This window comes from Plectropomus leopardus, chromosome 1 (assembly GCF_008729295.1).
Source record: "Plectropomus leopardus isolate mb chromosome 1, YSFRI_Pleo_2.0, whole genome shotgun sequence".
NCBI classification, from domain to species: Eukaryota; Metazoa; Chordata; class Actinopteri; order Perciformes; family Serranidae; genus Plectropomus; species Plectropomus leopardus.
In genome coordinates this window covers 38509063-38532718 of record NC_056463.1, presented here as the reverse complement: position 1 = coordinate 38532718, position 23656 = coordinate 38509063, and the positions used below count along the sequence as shown (strand labels likewise).

Sequence of the window (23656 nt, the reverse complement as noted above, 5' to 3'; positions counted from 1 at the left end):
GAGTTTTTTGCCATTAAGGCCCAGCCTAAGGCTGTTTTTCAGTCACATTCATTGTCTCTTTTCACTCTCAGTAAGATTTCAGTGAGTGTTTGATTATGCCTTTCTAAGAGGCTGTTGCTCCATGGGCTGTATGCTGCAGTAGTTTTTACCTCAGTGTTAAAATGTTCAGCCATGTCTCTCATCTCCTCGTTGATGAAATCACCTCCATTGTCACTGAACAGTCTGCGTGGAGGGCCATGAACACTTATCCAGCAGTGAATAAAGTGCTTTAAGATATCTCTGGGTTTCTTGGAGGTGACAGTGCTCCCTGCACTGAAACCTGGAAAATGATCAACTGCATGCAGATACCAAACTCCTGGCTCTAGTTCATGCAAGTCACCAGCTACAGTTTCATTATAGCTTGAGGCCATAGGCAAACCCACCGCTGGCTTTGGCTCTGGTCTGCAGTATCTGATGCATGTCTCATAGCTTTTTACAATGCCCTTGAGGATTGTGTTGCATTCAACATCATTGTTACCTGAGCAGGTCAGCAGTTTTTGAAGTCTAACCACTGAGACGTGTCCAAATTGCTTGCAGAGCTTCATTAACACTTTATGGTTGTCTTGTGTTGTCATGTTTTCCGTCATTGTGAGGATTTCATCCTCATTTGGGGTTTCGTTTTCATCCAGGTTGCTGTCATCTTTTATTTTTACACAGTAATGTCTTGATAATGTTAGTTCAAGTTTGACTGGTTGTTTGAACATAGTGGCTTTATCATTTTCAATGTCTAAAACTGCAGTTGCTCTTTTCAGTGATTTTTTGCACAAAAGCAAAGGAATATCAGCTGGGACAACCTCAGTTTCAATTTTGCATTTAGTCCGTCCTATCATGGCTGGGATTTTCATCTTCTTTGTAGAGTAAACAACTCTCCCATCACCAAACTTGAAGGACCGTGCACTCTTTGTATCCTGAATTTTTAGTAATTCACTCTGCATAAGTCCGCTGAGGTAGTGATCCAGCCATTTTTGTCCACACACAGTTCTGGTGCAGGCTGTGTCAGTTACAGCTGATCCCAAAGACTACCATGAAGATTTCTGTGTCAGATAATGACTCTTTTGATAACAAAATAATATTGCATTCTTCAACAACATTTGTCATTTGTTCATCTTCTGTTAACTTAGCACAGAGATGTCAAACTCAAGGTCCGCAGGCCAATTCCGGACCCTGGTGTAATTATAGTTGGCCCCCGAGATAATATCAAATGTCTATTAGAGCTGGCCCGCCAGTATATAGCACGTGCACCTCTCATAGTACAAATCCCAGAATGCACTGCAAGTGCATTGGCGTGTCAATCAAGACCTGCAAGCGCCCCCTCTTCCTCTGTTGACATTCATTAGCAACCTCATGCTGTCAGTCACCTCGGGCAAATTTAAGCTATCCCTCCCAAAAAATGGCTAAACGAAAGGTGGACTTTGAAAACAGGAGCTTTCTAGACAGGTGGGAGGCAGAGTATCTGTTCACGAATATAAAGGACAGACCTGTTTGTCTTGTGCGAACTTAAAAAGGCTACAGATAGAGAGAGAGGCATAGATTTTTATTTTATTTATTTAAATAAAAATAAGAAACTAATGCCACTGTTATGTCTTTTATTTGAAATTTGATTTCTCATGTGTTTATAATATAAATAAGCTTTGATTATTCTAGAGTCAATGTCTAAGCAAAGCTTAAGTTTGTTTTCATATGAAAAAGTTTATCATTATATATCTGGAGAGAAGGGAAAACATGCTCAGTTGTAGTCAATTTTTCAATAAATATCGAGTCTGGCCCACGACTTGTCCCAGTATTTAATTTTGGCCCATTGTGTATTTGAGTTTGACACCCCTGACCTAGCATGTTCATTTTATGTGAACAATCTTTCGCCAGTGATAGGTGATTTGGCAGACTGCACATCTTGTTCTCCTCCCATATCCGTCAAGTGGATTTGTGCCCTGCACGGTCCCCTGCTGGCTGTGTTTACTCTCTCTCTTACCAGTAAACCTGGTGTAATATGCACAGTCAGTCTCCACTTATGCAGGGCTCACTAACGCCCTCTGGTGGCGCAGTATCACCAAAGATTCTGACCTCATGCTAACAAACGAGAGGCTTGAACAGGCAGTAAGCGCCAGCTGTTTGTCTCTAACATTTAGTCCTGCTGTGTCAAGTTGCTTGAAAGGTAATAGAGCATCTGTAAGCTTCATATTGAACTTACTTATTCTTTTGTACTGAAAACTGTACTTTTGTACAAACTCGACAATGTAATCCACCACAGGAATGCCATAGTCCCTTGTTATCCAGTCAAACTCCGTGTATGCCTCGTACTGGCCATCTTTTTCCTCTTTTAAAAACACGGAGTCTAATTTTATACCATCATCCTTATTCAAGTCCTCCACAGCTGTTTCCAGCACGCAGTCCCTGGCTCTTCCTGTTAGCGACAGGGCTACTGCCAATGCCTGCTTCTTCTTTTCCAAGTCAGAAACCTGCCTCCATTTTTCGACCCCATTATTCCAACTTTTGTATGATTTCTTCTCATCAAACGGTGGCAGAACTTTATAATTGCCAGCGGCCATCCTCTGCTACCAACGTTGGCTCAATAATTACGACGACAACTTCTTGTTAGACATACTTTTTTTACTCCACTCCTTCTTCGCCCCTCAAATACCGCCGTTACAACCACTATCCACAATAGTGCGCTCTCTATCAAACATAACCAGAATAGGACATAGCACTTAACAGAAGGCAATGAGCAATGAAAAATGAAATGACCCAAAAATAGGCAAGAAATGAGTACGAATTACAAGAAAATTACCTACAAAATTAGTAAAAACAAACAAAGAAACAAAAAAAAAAAAAAGAAAGAACATAATAAGGCAAACAAGACCTGGAGAAAGTGCTTAAAAAATTAAAATAACTTTTTAACATAACATACAATATGTCATTATGATAAGTAGAAATACAATACAATTAAATCTTTTCCCTCAACATTTAAAAACAACAAAAAATTTCTAAATCTACTAATTTCTTTTAATATGTAGAAGATTTCTTACCAAGTTGCTCATTGCCTTTTTTTCGTCTTTATGAAAGAAATCGCACCACTTTGCTGAGTGTACAAAGGTTTTAATACTCGTGATGTGGTAAAGTGTGTGTGAAGTGATGTCACTCCAGGTTTCAAAGGGTTAATAGGGGCATTAGCATCGGTTGTCTACCTTTTAGTCATAGACTGTGTCTGAAGATTCTTATCTTTATAAATAACCGAGTGCATTGTCCTTGGGTTGTATTGGTTGCACGGGGGAACAAATAAAGAGTAGGACAGAGACACCAGTTGAGTTATTCACGTAGCAGATAAATACTAGGATTTTGTTGTACCTGTAAACAACTGAACACTAAAAAGACTCTGACACATGTGGCGGACATGTTATATAATTCGGTATTGATTCTAGCTTCATGTGAAGTGAATAAACAGGATGTTTTCCAAGCTAACACTCCACTCGTCTGCCTTAATGGACAGTTTACACATTTTACTACCTTCAATATATTAAATCAGAGTTCCTCTGAGTGAAATTAAAAGCAGCAGACTTCAGTTATATCAGTAAAATAATGCAGTTAAATAAATAACTTTAGGCATTGATTTTATATGAACAGAAATAAGTCTGGTATATTGGTAGCCTAATGTTCCTCAGCCTAGATGACTAAACTCTGAATTTAAGGTCTGCTGCTGAGTTTATTTTATAACAGGCAGTTTTCTCATGTGGATTGAGATTGCAGTCCGACAGGGGAAGACCAAGAACACCATGACATATTTTTTTAAAAATGTATAGTTTCCTAGGGACAGACAGGGATATCATACGCTAATGTTTGGTGACAGATCTATAATTCTTGGTGTCATTCTCTTCCGCAAAATGAATAAATATTTCTCGACTCTCAAAACTCTTTTAAAATGTTATTTATGTTATTTCAAGCACGTGAAAATGTAGTGTGCGCAGTAGAGCATAAAAATACAAGACAAATCACATCCTGTTGTGATCCAGTCAGGGACAGTGCATTTTAATAGTCATCACCTAACGATCTGTATTAACGTTATATAGTATGGTTGGCAGCCACAGACTGTATATAGACTGTGGTGGTAACCTGCTCGTCTCTGTAGGTCAGTGATGTAAACCGTTTCTTACTGAATTTATCTGTTCAGGCTGCTGGTTCAACACTGTTGTTGAAGCTAAACATTTAGCTTAGCCTGGTTGTTAGCATTACAGACGCGGACAGATCTACAGGAACCAGAACTCTAAGGACATGTTAGAACATGATAAATTAATGTTAGTTAAATATCTAAATTTTTAACGAAGATGTATTTGCTGAATTAAAGGTGAATTCTTTTATTAAAGAACTGCTGTTGGTGGTTAGCCGCCGAGATTAGCATCAATGGCTCTGGAAAATTGCCCGTCCCTGCTGAATGTTTAAATTGGATTCTTCCAAACCACAGCTCATTCTTACATTTCATATATGTCGTGCCCACATGGTGCCTGCAGGGGGACCTGTAACAACTGCGTTGCACATGTGTAGACGGCCACGTCAGTAGTTTATGCATGACGTGTTTCCTTACGTTGTTGTTAAACATCAATGATGCAACATTCATGAATATGTACAACTGCCTTGATTCAAGGTCCCTCATTGGCCACAAACAGTAACACGTCCATTTTTTTTCGTGATAAGAGGTAAAAATATTGCGCGATAACACTGCCGAACTGTACTTATTAACATGAATTTTAATGTAGTGTTAACAGGTCATTTGTAAAACCTTAATATCTCTTCTGGCCTTCCATAGTATCTGTACACCAGCCTGCTGGTGAGCTGGTTTGGGTACTTTCTCCATGACAATGCACAGAGCCAGTGGTAAACAGGCAAGAGGCCATGTGTCGCAAACTGCTGTAAAAACCCCAATTGAGACACATGTTCCCAATGTGCTGTACACACCCCCAAAGACTGTTAATAAAACCCAAATAATCCCAGCAAATCCCACATTTTTATCAGAAAAGGCCACACTTGGATAAACTCACCTGATTCCAAAATCAGGTGAAATTATAATCTTTTTCCAATAAATCAAGAAACAGCCACTGCAATAATATAACCACAGAGAAAAAATGGTCATATTTACCCAGGACATTTCCAGCAGGCACCTCCTCAAGCTCCTCCAGCTCTCTGCCCATCAGCAGGTACAGGCTGTTTATGCAGCAACAGGACAGATGAGGCACATCAGGCACACAGTCTGAAGCACTGCAGCCTTCTGGCAGCTGGCAGAGAGGAGAGAAGGATTCCAAATTGGTCGGGAGTTCCAAACCAAATCAAATTTATGGACTTGTCTAATGTGCAGTGCAGTAGAGAGGGGAAAAAAGTAAGCTTTGTTGATGTAGCTACATTTCCACTTTGTGTTATGCATCCTGGAAAGATTTGGGGACTTGTAAACCTTTGAGGTTCCATAGAAGAAGACTTCCTTGACTTCCTTGGAATCACTATTACTGAGAACCTATCTTGGTCATCACACATCACCACCCAGGTTAGAAAACACAGAAAAGGTTCTACTTCCTAGGGAAACTTAGGAAGGCTGAATTCCAGAGCAAGATCCTGGTTAACATCTACACAGGAGCAATAGAAAGCACACTGACTGGAAACATCACCAACTGGCATGGTTCATGCATGGCCCAGGACAGGAAGGCTCTACAGTGGGTAATTAAAACTGCCCAGAACATCACTGGTTCCCATCTACAGAGCATCAGTGACCTCGGTGAAGTGAGGTGTCTGTACAGAGCCCAAAGAGTATTGAAAGACAGCAGCCACCCCAGACACAGTCTGTTCACACTGCTGCCATCTGGAAAAAGATACAGAAGTAGCCGCTGCAGAACCACCAGACTACAGAGCAGCTTCTTTCCCCAGGCTGTGAGATTCCTCAACTCCTCCTTCAACGCCCAAAAGATGGAGCAGGATTTAAGGTCAACCTTCATTTTATTTGTTCTTAAACCACGTTTAAGAAAAATGACAATAAATCTACCTTAAACCCTCTGGGCTACTTGTATATCTCGGTAGCGGTATAATTGGTGGTGATTCCTGTTTAGGTTATATTTGGTAGCTGGATGTTTGTAAAGGCTCAGCATTTTGAATGTTGCTACTCTTTTATCCAACACAGTTGGACACGTGCACTGGTAATCATTTTAGCATCCTGACTGTGTCACAAGAAGAATAAAGACACCGTATAACCACTGTTTCATGCTGTTCAGAGGTGGCTCCAGAATGGAAACGTTTCCCCCGTTTAGAAACAGCGACCATGCAGCTACTTGCTGAGGACAAATATGTAAAAAAACTTCAGCACATTCCCCCAGTGACACGAGTTCAGGGGATGGCCAGGCCAATCAGAGGCCGCCCTGCAGTCTGAACTACACACAGTCTGGAGCAAGTTCCAGGACACCACCATCAACATCACTGATGTCATCAGTGAACTCACCGAGTCTGTGCTGGATTTTATCTGTTAAACTACAGAAGCAACAGTACCAAAAACGACACTTAAATCATTCTACCATGAGAACCCACGGATTACCAGAACCATCCAGGATGCCATTAACAAACACACAGCAGTTTACAAACTAAGACTGTAATCTGGAAACATGGACAGTTATAAAGCAGCAGCCCACAAAGTAAGAGGAGCAGTGAAGAAACCAGAAGAGACTAAAGAAAGTGGAATAACAATTTCAGGAGCACAGTCCCAGAAGCATGTGACAAGGTCTAAGGAGTATGAACAGTTACCCCACACCCCCCTCCTCGCCAAGTGCTGATGCGTCCTTAGCAGATGAGATTCACAATTTCGATGCTCACTTTGAGGCCATCAGTAGTCAACAACCGCTCACTGATTCAGTCCATCAGACCAACATGTTTTAAGAAGAAAACAAAACCAACCTGCCTGAACGACTGCCGCTCAGTGGCACTCAGCTCTGTAGACATGAAGTGCCTTGAACTGCTGGCTAGGGATTACTTCTGCACATCACTAACCAGCACACTGGACACACTACAGTTTGTCTACCGTCCCAACCAACCCCAGAACCCACACCACCCTATCTCACCTCTAAAAGAAAGGCAGCTGTGAAAAGGTCTGCCTGAAACAAGTACCCGCTGGTGTCAGCACTACAACCTACTCCTGAACGTCAGCAAGACTAACGAGATGATAGTGGACTTTGAGAAGAAACAGCAAAGGAACTAAACCCCCCTTAATACCAACAGGTCCTCAGTGGAGAAGGTGGTTAGCTTCAAGTGTCTTGGTGTCCACATCACTGAGAGCCTGACCTGGGTGCTGCATACTGACTCAGTGTGAGACAAGAAAGGCAGAGTCTGTTTCACCTGAGATGCTCAAGGAAAAATGAGCAACAATAAGGCCAGAATATTCATGTCAGATCCCAGTCACCTGAATAACTGGCTTTTCTCCCTGTTGAGATCTGAAAGAAGGTACCAGTTACAGCAGGCAGCACTGAGAGCTCAGGAGGAGCTTCCGCCCTTGGGACACAAGGGTCCTGAATGAGTATACTTAACTCACTATGATTAAAAAAAAACAATTATTATTTAAATATTATTTCTGATGATGTGGTTTGTTTTTTGCTTAGTTAAATTGCAAGACGGGATGCCTCTTTTTCCTCCTGTTACCACCTATTGGTTATTGTAGGTGTCACATAAAGTAAAACTGCTTGGTGCTGAAATCAACAATCATTTTCATTATATATAAGTCTGCCAATACTTTTTTGAATGGATTATCTGGTCTGTACTGGCTGTCAATTAGTTATTGCAGCATCTAAGAGTCCCACAATAATTTATCCTACTTAATATTCAAATCTTAAAAAGTTGCAAATAAATTACAAAGACAGGATTGTGGAGCAAATAGGGTTGGTAGGTTGCTGTGTGTTTACCATGCTCAGGCTCTGGGCAGGGTCATACTTTGGTCCCAGTACAAACGCCCTCTTTCCTTTCTTGACCACACCGCTGTAAACCCGCGCAAATGCTATGAAGGTCCCCTGCTCCTCTTCCTCCTCTGCCTTTGAATCCTTCAGTGTAAGACTCTCCATCTTAGCTGACAGGGAGAAACAGAAAACATACACAGTATTTCTGTGAGGTTCAATCACGGCGAAACATCTTATCTGAACATACTCTGACACTGGATGCCACTTTTCTTTTTAAGTTCTTTATGTTGGTTGCATCCAAAAAATGATACACGCCTCTACCTGCTTGTTACTTACATCCATGTAATTATTAGTGATCATTTATTTAAATGTATTAAAATGGCATTATTCAGTAGAAAACCACAGCTGTGCTCCTGTTGGTTAAGCTTAAATAAGAGTGCTGATATCCCATGGATGACATGTTGCCAATATATTGATCATTTGATTATTAAAACGCACATCTGCACTCTTTCTCCACAGCTGTCACTTAGATTCAACGACAGATGGAGAGTCAAGCTTACCTGTGGTAGATCCTGCAGGTGAGTCTTCCTGTGGCGTACACCCTGAGCGGACGATGTCTTTATTGCTTTCTGTTGCTGTCTGATCAGCTGTCATCCTCTCAGCATGTCTCTGTCGAGCCAGCTCCCTGCGCTGGGCAATCTCCTCCTGGGTCAGCGGCCTAAACACACACACACACACACACACACACGAAATTTTCCCTCACATCACACTTTACTCATAGATCCACTTCATCGTAAACAGTCAGTCCAGATGCCCTATAGTAGCCCATCACTTTCCCCCACCAGAGTGCAGTGGAGACAACCAGACTGTGTGCTGACAAATGCAAAACCAGAAATCAACCCAACTCTGTGTATAGCATAACAAACCTTCCTAAAAAAACAAAAAAAAAAAATTTGATCTTTGCAAACAGAAATGACTCGCATGTTGTTTTTCTGCATATACAGCAGGTAAGTTAGAGTTGATCTCAAGTGGTCACTCATGCATGTGCAGACGCAGTGTAATGCCAGGTGTGAACAGACAGACATAGAGCTGTCCACTTGTGTTGGGATCACCTGAAACACATTCTGATACCAAGTGTGAACAGGCTCAGTGTCATTTAGAATTTATTTCCCAGTTCATTGTCTATGGAGCAGTTCCAGACTTTATACTTGTTGACATTAAAAATTTGAGTATGGGTACAAAAGCTTTCAGATTTGGGAGTGAGTTGGACATGTTTAGTTACATTGTTGGATTGTCATAGATTATAGGAATGACATGGAAGAATTTTGAAATAGTTCCCCTTTAATCAGTGATATCAATTATCCATCACAAAGTATATCAAAATAAAAAAAAGATTACTTCCTAAAATTTTAAATCTGATTGCATGAGTGAACTGATGTAGGACTACATATGAAAACAGTTGACATGCATCACAAGAGCTTCCCTCAGTTCGTTTACATCATGGCAGAAAAAGTGGAATTATTGTGTTAGTCCAACTAAAACTACACTTTTAAAATACACGTAAACATGTCAGTCCGACCAAAATCATACTAAGTTAAATTTCTCAAAGTGAGACTAACATACCTAGACAATGGGAATCTTTTAACTCTTTCATGTTTATGCCTCAACCGGACCTGAACTGGCCTAGGCGTTATGTGCATGCTCCATATTCCCTGCACCAGGTTTTGACCAGGAAGTTGAACAGCAGATACATAGAAGAAAGCAGGGAAAAACAAAAGAAGAAGACGAGGGAACGAAAACAAAACAAGACGAAGGTAAAAAGCAAACGGTCGAGTATGTACAAAATGTAGTGTTGAAAAAATTATCCATGTTGTCACCATTCAACATGCAACCTGCTTGCAACCTGACGTGACCTTATAGGTCAACCAGAAGAAGGTCCAATAGCAACAAGTTGAAAGGGAACATATCTCCACCTGCTGTGGAGGAGTTGGACATACTTCCGTCGGTAAATGGACTCTCCCTCAGTGCTTTATACTGGGGCAAGGACAGTAGTCCAATTACAAGGCCAAAAGGAACTATAACCACAGCTCAACTTAACCGTGATTGTGCACACACTGAGTGTATTGGACAATGGGGGTTTTGGTAATTCTGTCAGCACCTAAAACACTCTGCTAGCCTCTCTGACCAGACACCATCTCTAAAACATAGACTCTGTTCAATGTTCTTGAACTGGCAAACTTTAAACTTCAGATAGGTACCTTAGGGCGAGTAGAACAGTTATTCATGCATTAGTTTTGCTACATGGCCTGTGTGTTTTTGAGTATGCAGTGTGGTCTGTGTGTGTGAGTGTGGTGTGGTCGGAGTGTTAGCATATGTGTGCATGTATGTACCCTCTTCAAAAAGACCACAGTGACTATAGCAACACAGCTGCTCACAATAGGCCTGAGTGACGGCATCCAACACAGGGATCAGCTCCATGACAAACCACTTCAAACAGCCCATAATCTGCCCCTGACAACTGCAGCAGCCCCGCCCACTGACACTGATTGCACCTTTTTTCTTAATGTGATACAAATGGGGCCACATCCTGAATTCAAGATTCTCAGTGGAAACCACAAAAGAACAAACCACACTGAATGATGGTGCAGTCAACTCACTGGGTAAAGCTCCCTCCTCTCACATTCTTTCCTCCACAACCAGAAAGACAAACAAACCAAAGGCAGATCATGCTATTGTAAAGGTCATCAATGTATTTATTGAGCCAGTATCTGATTAGACTCATCACTGAGTGGAGCACCGAAGGTATCGTGTTTCCCATCAGAGAAAAGCAAAGTCACAGCTTTACTGCTCAAGAGGTCAAATCAGTCGCTTCCTGGTAATAATGGGAATGCCAGGACTTGGTTCCTGGCCTCGCATGCTGTGGTTATGAAGTAATGGCTTCCAAATACTGAAGCTGGACCATCGTAACCACAAGCAGACCTTTAATCGTTGTGAAGATGGAGGAAAAAGTGTGCTGGAAAATTTTTATAACATTTTGATATAAAAGCTGTTTTCAACACACATTTCATCACTTTTTACCACTAATGGATTTTGATTGAGGATTGTTTCCATTCTGGCTTGAGTGTGTGGAAATGTCAGCCGTGAGCATTGACACTGACATGTATGCCACAGTAAGCAAAGCAAAATGTATAAGCTCTACAACAACTTCAGTTTTCACTGAAAAAGTGTGAATGCTGGACTGTTTGTGCAGATCATGTACGATGAACATCAACAACACATCATGCTCAGAAGTCATGATAAAAATTAGACTTGTTCTTTGTCCTTTCGAGAGAAACGATGACTTTGAGTGGATTTAACTGTGGATAGGTAATTCTGAATGATTTTTTACAGGTTTATACACACTGACAAAATGATCAAGCTCCGCCACATGACAATCATTTTGTTAGTTTGACTAAAACTGGACTTTTAAAATACATGTAAACATGTTAGTGTGACTGAAATTGTACTACATCGATTTTTTCGAAAAAGTTGGTCTAACACACCTACTAGATAATGCAGTTGGAAATCGATTTACTCTTCCATGTATAAGCCTCAATCAAACTTGAGCTGGGCTAGGGCAGTCTGCGCAAGCTCGATAAGAATCTGAGCCGGGCTTTGAACCAGAAGTTAAACAGCATATCTCCACCTGCCATGGAGGAGTCAGACATATGTCCGTCAATAAAAAGATCCTCCCCCGGTGCTTGTGTACTGGGACAAGGACAGTAGTCCAATTAAGTGGCCTAATTGAGCTAAAGCCATAGCTCCACTTAACTGTGCATGGAAACGCACTGAGTGACCCCCTCTCACATCACTACGCAGCCCTGGTGTGCCAACAGGATAAGCAAAAAATGGGAGCCTCCTTACCCAGCTGGTGCTGAGGCTAAGCTCTTTTCCAATGCTTTTCCTATGGCCTCATTGAGCTTCAACTGGAGCTCCACCTAACTGTGCACGGAAACACACCAACTGATAGGAACCAAACCAACCATACCACAGAAAATATGCATGCAAAAACTTTTGTTTGTCATTTTAATAGAGCGAGAGAGAGAGAGAGAGAGAGAGAGAGAGAGAGAGAGAGAGAGAGAGAGAGAGAGAGAGAGAGTGAGTATGTGTGCGCATGTCTAATGCAGGTAGTGGGCAACAGAGAATGGAAGCCTTGAAGGCTCATTAGCTGAGATTTTGGGCAGGCTTTTTTCCTTCCTGGCTCACGGTCTCAAATGACCTTTATTCCTTCTCATACTATGTCTCGGTCTTTCGATCCCCTTTTCCAGAAAACCCACTGACACCCACCGACATCTGGCTTTTGTATTTGATGGCAAAGGTTACAACCAGCATTCACTGTCGAAATAAATGACTGCAATAGTCAGGGCTATTTATCAGCTCCGGGTGTGACCGACAGGGATGGAAATGCAACCCCAGGGGACGTGTTCATTTTGGACCCTTTGCCAGCATGATGCAATGATGGGCCGCCAAAAAATACCGTCAGTCTCTGTCCAGGCAGTGCTCAAACATCTGACAAAAACTTAGACAGCACCAATTTTAAGAAAGAGAGACTGAATTAGTAAGAGAAATAAGTAACCACCACGACCCTTGCGAGGACAGGCGATTACGGACAATGAATGAATGAATGATTGAATAAGTAACCACTGACATCTTCACTGGCCTCCGTCCATTACATCAAATATGACACACCAGAAAAAATATCGGAAAGCCATACTTGTGTACTGCAGAGTTGTGTATAGGCCAATGGTATATTAGCAATTTCAATTGCCTGTTTTTAACAGGTTATGTTTGAAAAATAACAAAATATTTGACCTAATTTGGTGGAAAAAGTGGCTGTGAATTTTTCAGTTTCAGTTTCGAATTGTTATATTGGCAAGGCCATATGCAACACATATGCTGCCAAAGCCCTGGAAAAAGAAACACGAAACAAGGTAAAAACAAAACAAAACTAGAGAGGAGTTTTGTTTTAAATGTGTTGTTATTTGCTGGAGTCTAATGAGTGGTACGTTCTGTTCTGAGGCTGCGGTGTGTTGGTAGAGCAGGTTTGTGAGCTCAGCTTCAGCACCAGCTGGGTAAGGAGGCTCCCATTTTTGTTTATCCTGTTGGCACACCAGGGCTCGGCCGTGATGTGAGAGGGGGTCACTCAGTACGTTTCCATGCACAGTTAAGTGAAGCTATGTTTATAGCTCAATTAGGCCACTTAATTGGACTACTGTCCTTGTCCCAGTACACAAGCACCCGGGGAGAATCCATTTATTGACAGAAGTATGTCCGAGTCCTCCATGGCAGGTGGCAATAGGCCTTCTTTTGGCTATTGAGCCTTCACTAAGCCCTGCCCCTATGTGATGGTCAACCAAGCTTTCGGAGTGAGCAAGAAGCCCACACAGCTACTAACAGCTCTCCCTGAAAAAATATTATCTAATTTTGGAGAAAATGAAAAAGCAATTTCACAAAGGGTCTACAATATGTGTTTGAAGGACATATCCAGGATGTCAGAAGATAAAGTTAGAAGCTAAAGGTGATTGCAGAGATCACAATGTATATGTGAAACACACATCACCTGGCGAATGAGACAAAAGATGAAAATAAAGAAAAACTCTGACGATATTTATTTAACAGGCTGTGTGTAGCTACGTGTCATTGCAGTGTGTGTGTGTGTGTGTGTGTATGCAAACAGTGTTTTGCTTCCCTAAACTAAACAGTGTTTAGAGTGTATATCAGAGGATTCCCTTCGCTGCTCCTCTAAAGCTGGGTAGGGTTATAATCATTAAAAAGCAGCAGCAGCATGTGTATGCTTTCACTAGTCAAGTCAGCTCGCTTAAGTGAGGTTTTGGAAGAAATGTTTATCTCCTTTTAACTTCTCCGGGTAACGGACATAATTCTTACACTTGCCCTTGGCAAAATGTTTAGCTTGAAATCCACAAAACAGCCTGAAAATGAAGAAAATCAGAAAAGATTAGCATGAGAGTCTATTGAGCATGGCCATGAAGTTGTCGGGCCCCTGTCGAGCTAGCCAATGCTGTGCTATGACTTGCCAGTCTGCGCTGAGGGACAGACTTAGTGTAGGATGTTACTGGACCTTCCTCTGGGTGACCTATTATGTAACACACCAAACAAGATAACAAACAGGTTGCATGTTAAACGGTGAAATCATGGAAAACTTTTCAGCACTGTACATTTCATATTTACTCCAAGCTTTCTCTTTTACCTTTTGTCTTATCTTGTTTCCTTCCCTTCTTTGTCATCTATTGCTTTTCCTGGCTTTCTCCTACGAATCTATGCTGTTCGATTTCAGGGTCACAGCCCGGCACAGGAACTATGGAGCATGCACAGAACATCTGGGCCAGTTCAGGTCCAGTTGAGGCGTTTAAATGAAAAAGTAGCTTAATTCCCAACAGCATCATGTAGGTTTTTTTAGTTCGACTTTGAGAAATTCAACTAAGTCCAATTTCAGTCAGACTTACATGTTTGCATGTATTACAAAAGTCCAGTTTCAGTCTGATTAACACAATAATTTAACATTTTCTATCATGTAAACATACTATGTTTTAGAAGTGTGCTGAGGTTTTTGAGGTCCCTCTCCTTTTAGTGAGGCTGCAAAGCTCTGATATGGTTTGTGTGCCATGCAGTGATGTGCTCAGTATTAAAGAGCATGTTCATAATAACACCAGTAGATATACATGTGAGGCAGTCCAGTCCACCAGGCATGAGGGAATAACAGGACTGCAGCACCATCTACTGACACACACACACAGACACACACACAGACACACGCATGCACGCACACACTTACCTCTGTCTGTTCTGAGGCAAGGCTTTGTTGTCAACAGCAAACATCTTCGACACAAACACAATGAGAGGATCATCCTCCCCACTTGAACACTGGAGGAAGGCTGGAAAGAAGCAGACACACATCTGTAATCACGAACAGGAGCCAGATGAGAGCCAAAGTGTTGAAACCACACACACACACACGCACGCACACACGCACGCACAGACATATATTTAATTATGACAGAGGGAAATAATTTACATTTTCCTTTTACACACTGGAAATTATCATCATTGTGCAAAACACCCATGGCCATACATGGAACTTCCAAAACATATTTTGTTTTGGTTTGTTTATTTGTTTGTTTTTTTCGAAATTATTTTGATTATTTTGATAAATTGTTTTTTGGGTGAATTCTCCTTTAAAGACAGGACAGCGGTAGAGAGACACAAAAGGTGGGAGAGAGAGGTCAGAATGGAATCTAACATCTATCATAATATGTGTCAGCCCTTTGTGCTTAAAATAACATAATTAAAAATAAAATGATAATAATAATAACAAAAAACAACAACAATAACAATAATAATCTTAAATTCAGGCAAAACCATTAGGGGTAGTTTGAACGTTTTTCAGAATGTAAGTAAAAAAAAAAGTAAAAAGCAAATGCTTATGACCTTCTGTGAAAACATGCTTCACATGACATTTCTATTAAATTTTTATTTAATTCAAGATTTTGAACGCATCCCACATCTGTTAATTTATACACAAATAGTGCTATGTGGAAAGTGTCCAACGTTATCCTAGAAAAAGCAAAGATTCAGACAATCGCCAGGATGACAGGCGTGGAATTTGAACTTTTAGCTTTTGAATTGTAAGACAACCCAAAATGTGTTCATCCCAAGTCTTCACATACTTTGCAGTGGACTTCTGCATCTACATATTATGTTTTATGTATCCTTCTGCATCCGCTCTTTACGTTCTGGAGTGCTGCTACCGTGATGTCAACACAAGCACATGGTGGGATGACACTGCACATGGTTGTTTCAGAAAAAAAGCCCTCGACAACCAACGCCAGGACATCAACAAAAATATCACATTCAGACAGGAATGAACGCCAGACTCCCACATGAAAGTCCGGGGCTTGTTGGACCCAAACCACCACCCCTCTCACCCACCCTCATGCTCCTTATATTATTACTGGCAGCGTTTCAACCTGACGCAGTTCTGTTGTGTATCATGCAGATGCACCAGCTTCTGTCCAACAGCGTTCTTATATGACGCTGCCCATTCGTGAACCAGGCTGCCACGGCAGGTCTCATCCAGCAGTCTGGCAGTGTATAACAACACTGCGACCAGTTCAGTCAGGCCTCATTCTCTGCCAACGTCATCGAGGGGCGTATCATGTGGACGTGAAAGGTGGCTTTGGGGGTCAGGATTGTGCACCGACAGCACTGTCAAAGCGGCAGTATTTGACGACTTCAGAAAGAGAACAGGCTGGACCTTAACACTCACCTACTGAGAAACTCAGCTGATGGTTGTTGGTCATGGTAGGTTTCAACAGGATGGATTATAAATTAAATGAAATTCTTGTTTCTTGTTTGAGGTGTATATATTTTAAATTTGAGATTTGAGATTTGTCACAGGAGTTAGGGGATTTTAATTTGGAAATTAAAGTACCACAGCATATGACATGTTAACTTTTAAACCACAGTTTACAACAGAAGGGCAGCAACAGGAGGTCTAGCCAGGTGCAGATAGTTTCCTGACGACCTCTTTAACCCCCCCTACCGGCTTCATGGCCACGAAGCAAACCAGCCACAGAAGCAGAAGGCAGACAGAGGGAGGCCACAAATATACTGTACACAACAACTTTCTGTTGGGATTACAAACCTGAAGGAAATCACACATCAACCAGATCGTTTCTGGTGTATTGTCAAGGTTTTAGTGAGGGTTGTTAAAGAGTTGTGGTACTTTCCAACCTGGGGATTTGATCCCTGAATCTCTGTGTCCCCAGAGCAGGTGACTGATTATCTGCACCACTGGGAACACATGGCTTCTGTCACACCTTCTGACAGCCTGAGGCAATAACAACACACGTGCAAAACTGGTGCGTTTTTTGTCTTTTTATGCTCGAGGCCTAAACATAGTTATGTCAACAGGGTCCTTGCATTGCTTTTCGTGCTCAGGCCTTTATACTAACATTGCCTTGCACTACGTGACGGTACTCATACCAGTCGCAGTCGATTTCAAGGTTCTCACACCGGTCAGTCCTCGAGCCAGGATCATTTTTTATAGGGTCCTCACATTGTTCAATGCTTAATTGAAGCACGAGCCGGCTGTGACTCAGAGGTAGAGCGAGTCGTTCTCTAATTGGAGCGTTAGTGGTTCGATCCCCAGCTCCTCTTGTCAACAACCGATGATGCGTCATCAAAGTGTGAGTGCAAATGTGTGTGGTGGTGTATGGTCACTGAGTAGCAGGTGGCACCATGCCTCGGCCATCAGTGTGTGAATGTGAAAACTTGAAAAAGTGCTATGTAAGTACAATCCATTTACCATTAACCCTCATAATGACTTGCATTACATCAGCCCCCCACCCCCCAACAGCCATCAATGCTGGGGCCCTAATTATAATAAGTGTCTACATCATTTCAGACAGCCAAGGAATCAAAGTTACCTGTAAGTGTAGGCGTGATTGTTTCATTTGCATATGTGTGAAATATGCAAATGAGTGAGAAATGTGTTTGTGTCAAAGGAGCATTTATTCAGTTAAGAACAGTTTCTGCATTTTTTTACAAAATGCTGATATTAAAAGGGGATTTTGTATGACATTTACATGAGATATTGGACACACAAGAGACAGAAATAAAAAAGCACATAAAGATGGATGTAGCAGATGTTGGGATACCCTGACATGTATTCTGGAATTAGTCCAGCCCTAGAAACACTGGATCCTACATTTGCCATGATGCAACTGATAGCATGTTTTACTTAGAGCCTCCCTACTGAGTGGATGACCACCTCTTTCAAAAGCCCCTCTGCAGAGCCACAGACAAGATAGGCAGAGGAATATTCTTCACAAACACTAACTGACCTTATTATGTACAATTAGTGGAGGTCCCCATTAATTCAATACTACAGATCCACTGCAAGTTTGTGTGTGTGTGTGCGGTTGCACATATGTGTTTGTACCTCTTTTCAGCTCTTGCGTCTGTTCAGGCAAGGAGTCAAATCGCCGTGCACCGACACTCATCAGTTTCTCCACCCTCTCTGCCGTCATGTCTAAGGGACTGGGAAGTTTCTCACACACCATCGCTGCAGTCTGTGTTAAAGAACGCTTGAGACAAAATGCACAAACATCCCCAAAAATGCTCCACTGAGGCAGCCACACAAGCATAGGAAGTGGTGACAGATAAAGACACAAGACAAAGGATACAGAGGACAGCCTGGGACACAGGTAACCACTGGCTGCAGATGGCAGAGAGGAGGACTTTGGGGTCAGAGTGACGAGAGTCCCTGGCCATCACCTTCACCCCCAGTGATGTCACGACCTTCTCCACCTTCTCCTTGTCTCTAGTCACAGTAACACATAAGACGTCTTTACAGTCAGACCACAGGATATGGAGAGGAACACAGTCTGACCACTTAAAGGGAATGATTGCATAATATGATCCAAGCTTTAGCACACATGATCCAAGCTTTAGCACTAGTGACTTTGAGAGTCTGAGGCTCAAAGGACAAGACCCGTTTATATCAATCTGCTGTTCCCTTAGACAAGAATTTTGCCATTTTTCAACATGAACTTCATCTATCCAGTTTGGGGTACAGTATGACCTAAAGTAAATAGTGTACTCCGTGTCTCTGGGGGTTGAGTCCATGAACTGGTGATGTCTGGGGTACTCGGAAGAACTACAAGCTATGGGTGCGTTATTTTGTGTCAAAGTTTTTCTCCTTACTTAGAGAGAGGTGTGCTGGAGACCACAGCCGCACTATTAGACAAACATCTGATAATTAGAGTACATCGCCGGCTGTTTTATGTTATTTTATTTTGTTTCCGCCTCTGAGGAATGGCCTTGAGCAGCCGCTTGCCATCAGCTGAGAGTTAGCGGGGAAAATACAGCGTGAGGAGTGTTTCACATAGAGATTTTGTTGATATTTATTTTAAAATTGTTGATTACTGGAACATTTGACTAATCTAGCATGACCGTTTGGGCAAGTTTTATTTTTTCTCTCAAGTTTTAATGAACTTCTTATGTATACTCTTTATTGCAAATCAACACTTCTTCACTAGAGCTAACTGTGAGAGGTTCTGGAGCTACCTGTGACCGGTTGTTGAGCTGTTTGTAGTTGAAACAGATTAGTTTTATTTATTAGTTTTATTTATAACATTAGTTTTATTAAATCTATGTTGTTGCTCTGGTTGAACAGTGAAGTACATTATTTTACATGCCTTTAAGTTTTGTAAACAAAGCTGTGTTATAGACGCCAACCTCCACGTGCTGGGCAGGTTTGGGGAGTATTTGGGGGTGGAGTGTAAGGAGCTGGGGCGCAATGCATCCTGGTACATATAGGAACTGCAATAAAAACTGAACAAGAAGGAAAACTCAGATTCTCTGCCAGTACTGCACATACTAAGAGATTCATTGCTTCAATTGATTGCATTTGCCATCAACACTGACTGGATATCCTGTTGAAACATGGCAAATTTCTCCTTTACATGAGGCCACTGTGGCTCTATGGCCTGCTAACTTTGCATTCTTCACCTCTGTTGTAGAAACTAAAGCAACAGGGAGCCATAAAAGTTCTTCCTGACATCACATTCAGTCACACTCAGGAAATGTAAAAAGCTGATAAATTTGGAAAGCTGGTGGCAGTGACCAATAGACAAGATTGATATGCTAGCTGTAGTTGGTCTCTCCAAGCTAGCTTATTCGCTCACACTGTGCAAAAGTAACCATGTCTTCAGTAGAGCTGCCTGAATGTAAATTTAAGTGTATGGTAAAACACTGCTAATAGACTATGATACTTCCTTTGTTTTTGGACTCTCTGGCTCTCTGTTCCCACAAAAGGTCAGCACGTCAAGAATGTTGCAAGGATTTTACTTCAACCCTGTAAGCAAATCTGCTAAATGTGGCACTGAAATAAACTGATATGGCTCGAAAATAGTGGTCATTCAGAAACACCTGGTTGTAATGTCACAGGAACAGATTTGTGGCCACTGATTCTCATCATTTCATGTTGCTTTTTTTTCTCCTTTCAACGCACCTTTCCTTCAGTTTTTTCCATCTTTTTGTCAGAAAATTGAACTACTGCATCCTCAATCCTTGAAAATGATTTCACAGCTATATCTCTTATCTCTTATGCAATATTTCTCATGAGTAAATATCTCTGCATTGTCCATCATCATCATCATCATCATCATCATCATCATTATCTAGCATCTGTAGGACAATGTACTTGCAAACCTTTTGAGAAGAGGTAAATGACTGTGACCTGCCCTATCAATGTACCACAGTATAGCTTCCTGTTTCAGTCATCCCAGCACAACAGAGAAGTCATCAATTTCACACCAATACTGCTTGTGATTTTTAAACATAAAGTAGTATCATTGACCTACCTCCTGATGACAACAGCATCATATAAACTCCAAATGTTGTCCAGCACAAGCTGCACAAACAGTGGCTTTTTTCCTTTGGCCTGCAGCAGAGAGCGGACACACAACACAAGAGGGTGAATGAAGAGAGACGGAGAGAAACAAAGAAAAGTTTGACTGAGCTCTCATTTTCAGTTCAGTCAAACTCAAGATATCAGGACCACTGCAACACTGCAACACTGCACTGCACAGATATAGATGATATAGTCAATCCATCGTCTGGTTCACAGCCTCTTTGTTCTTTGAAGGAAGGACGGACGGAGGGACATATGGAGGGACGGACAGAGGGATGGATGAAGGGATGAAAGGAAGGTAGGAAAGAAGGGGGGAGGGAAGGAAGGACAGATGATGGATGGATGGACGGATGGAAGGACGGATAGAAGAGAGGAAGGAAGGAAGGAAGGAAGGGTGGATGGATGGATTGAAGCAAGGAAGTAAGAGAGAAAGCAAGGAAGGATGAAAGGAGGGATGGAAGGAAGGACAGAGGGCTGTTTTTTCTCCATTCAATCGCTCCACAGTTGCTTAGTTTAATATCAGACATGACGATGCGATATCATCGTTTACCCATAATGCCTGTCACTACTGGACCACAGGATCTGTTATGTGTTGCTCATTTGCCTGTGCTGTTGTTAAATAGCTGAACAAGAATCCCACAGTTCCATATCAGTGTGTGAGTTTCAGTGAGGCAAACATTCCTACAATGCCTCTCCTCTGCTGCTGTTAAAGACTGACTCGAGCCCCAGACCACCTGCTGGAGATGAAAACCAACATACATGGGGGCTTAGTGTTGCTGACAGACCCAGGTCCACGTCTTGACGTTTGAGCGCTAAGTATTTGAATTCTACAGCTTGTGTTATAAATGTGCAGAGTGTCTGCCCTCTACTGGCTCAAACTTGGCTACTGCAACTGAATGTTGTCATTGGCTGGTCTGTAGGCACCACTAGATTTATAACCCCTACAAATGTAGAGCTGGGGATTAATGCTTAAGCAAATATGTAAAATCACCTTTAAATTATATAATATAATAGGGGGCACCACCACACCATGTTGATTGTTTTAAAAACACATATTTAACATGTCCTCCTTAACCATTCAACAGATTACTAACACATTTTCTGTGGATGATTACTGGACCCAGCTTATCAGAAGTTATCACAAAGTTGTAGATGTGTCATTGCCTTTAATATTTTATATAGATTAATAAACTTAAAAAGGGATATAGCCCTAAAATAATGTGCGTGGCATAACACAGATCACACCATCAATCAGAAACTGTTTGTCCAATAAATACAAACATCACAGGACATAACAATGAACTACTTAAGTAGAATTATCTTAAAATCACTCCTTTCCAAACATGTGCATTGTCTAAACATCACTGAACTTGGAGGATGTTTTTAATTAAAGGACAACTTCAGCATTTTTTTTTAACTGGACCTATTTCTCATGTAAATGTGTGTCTGAGACACTGATGTGGAAAATAATTTTTGAAATTGGTCGAATACTAGGCTTAGAGAGCAGCAGCCGCCAACAACGCACCGTCTGCAATGTATCTCAGCCGAGAGAAGGTTCCATTTGTCACAGAACTGCTATTATTAGATCCTGATGGAGCAGTGGAAACATGAGGTAGATTTGGGGGCAGTATAGTAACCAGAGTAATTTACAGAAAACATGGTCAAGTGTTGTCTAAAACTTTTCACTAGCTTGAATAATTATTTATCTGATTTCCACAACATGGATGAGGACTTTGAATTCATTGGCCTGTAGTTGCCTGGTGGCGTTCCTGTGGGTGCTGTGACCCTCTGCCTACAGAAGAAGAATGCTTATGTTGTAGTGAAGTGATGCAATATGACAAAACATATTGTCTGATGATAAAAAACATTTATCGTTTCCTATTATGCTATATTGTTTACTTCATTTATGTCATCTAATCATGCTTTGCATCCATTCGTGTGGCCAAGGGGGTATCTACACAATGCACAGCACCAAAACAAACAAACATGGAGGAGCTGAAAAGCAATAATGACCAAGAAGATTCAACACAAGACACTGACACAGAAGAGGAGCTCGTACCCTGGACGTGATTTGGGTATGAAAAGTCAAGACGCAGCACTACAATGACTTGCATATACAATTAATATACAAAGTGGAGCGCTGTTAGTTAGTTTCCAGCTGACAGAGAATAAATCATCAGGTTTAACGGCGCTGCAGTAACAGTCTAAGTTAATGAGTGGTAGTAGTGGTAGTGTGAGCAGGTGACATTTGTGTTTTTCTTTCTGTAGGAGGTCCGATTGAGACTATATAGTCACATTATGTGACCACGGAGCACCAGTGCGACTTGGAAATCTTTGCAGCCCATGAACTGTAAACTGTTCGTTTGTTTCCAGCCAACCTGTTCTCATTCTAAACTCAAATAGCACCGCTCTATCAGTGCTTTCAGTGTATGAATAACAAAAGACACCTACGGCATCCACATGCAACGTGTATGGGCGGTGTCCTATGAGAACGCGGTTGGACAGAATTGGTGGCGTTGTTATTGTACGCTGCCGAAGCACCGGGCACATCCACATGCAACGCGAACGGGCGCCGTCACTTCACAACGCAGCTGGACACCTTACCATGTGCCTCTTTTGCCTAAACCTAACCATCTGTGACTTTGTTGCCTAATCCCAACCATCACGACAGTCCGCACTGTTGTGTAAACATAAGGACCGTGCTGCTTCATCCCATCATGTGTTTTTGTTGACATCACCATAATGGAATCCGAAAACGTAACAGCTGACACAGACGGATAGCTAAAACATCGGAAGTAGACATGTAAAATCACTGACAGAGCGGCACCATGTGACGAGGTCGCAGTGAGAACATGTTGTTCCAGCTGGCAGTGATGAATCCTCATATTGTGGTTACAGGTTAACTTAATACTAACACTAACATCCAGCTGTTGAGTGGAAGCTTCTAGTCCACAGCAAACAGACAGGGCCTTCAAAATAAAAGCACAATGGGTTCCAATTTGGGAAGCTAAAGCTATTGCTCCCGCAGAAGCGAGGGGACGGCACAGATTTTGCTGTGAATGAATGAACGTCTGTCTGATCATTACAAAAATGTATTTGTCATTGTTAATGCAGGTGTCAGAAACTGTCAAAGCTCTTCATCTTTCACACCTTTCAACTTTCAACAGCCAATACTGACTTGAACGCCAGAATTGCCACTTATGGCTATATAGATTATTTTTGTATTATAATATTTTTT

General features: G+C 41.7%; 1 protein-coding gene across 2 annotated transcripts in view; it reads right to left on the bottom strand.

The window, feature by feature from the left end:
• The window catches only part of efl1 (elongation factor like GTPase 1), a 79622-nt gene that overhangs the window by 49303 nt on the left and 6663 nt on the right, over window positions 1–23656 (bottom strand). For both annotated transcript variants that reach the window (XM_042484793.1, XM_042484801.1), the window contains 7 exons: window positions 20369–20448; window positions 18188–18324; window positions 17944–18066; window positions 14776–14875; window positions 8504–8661; window positions 7953–8113; window positions 5165–5300 (listed from right to left, as the gene is read on the bottom strand). In XM_042484793.1, the coding sequence (XP_042340727.1) occupies window positions 5165–5300; window positions 7953–8113; window positions 8504–8661; window positions 14776–14875; window positions 17944–18066; window positions 18188–18324; window positions 20369–20448 (895 nt within the window). The remainder of the gene's footprint in view (window positions 1–5164; window positions 5301–7952; window positions 8114–8503; window positions 8662–14775; window positions 14876–17943; window positions 18067–18187; window positions 18325–20368; window positions 20449–23656) is intronic.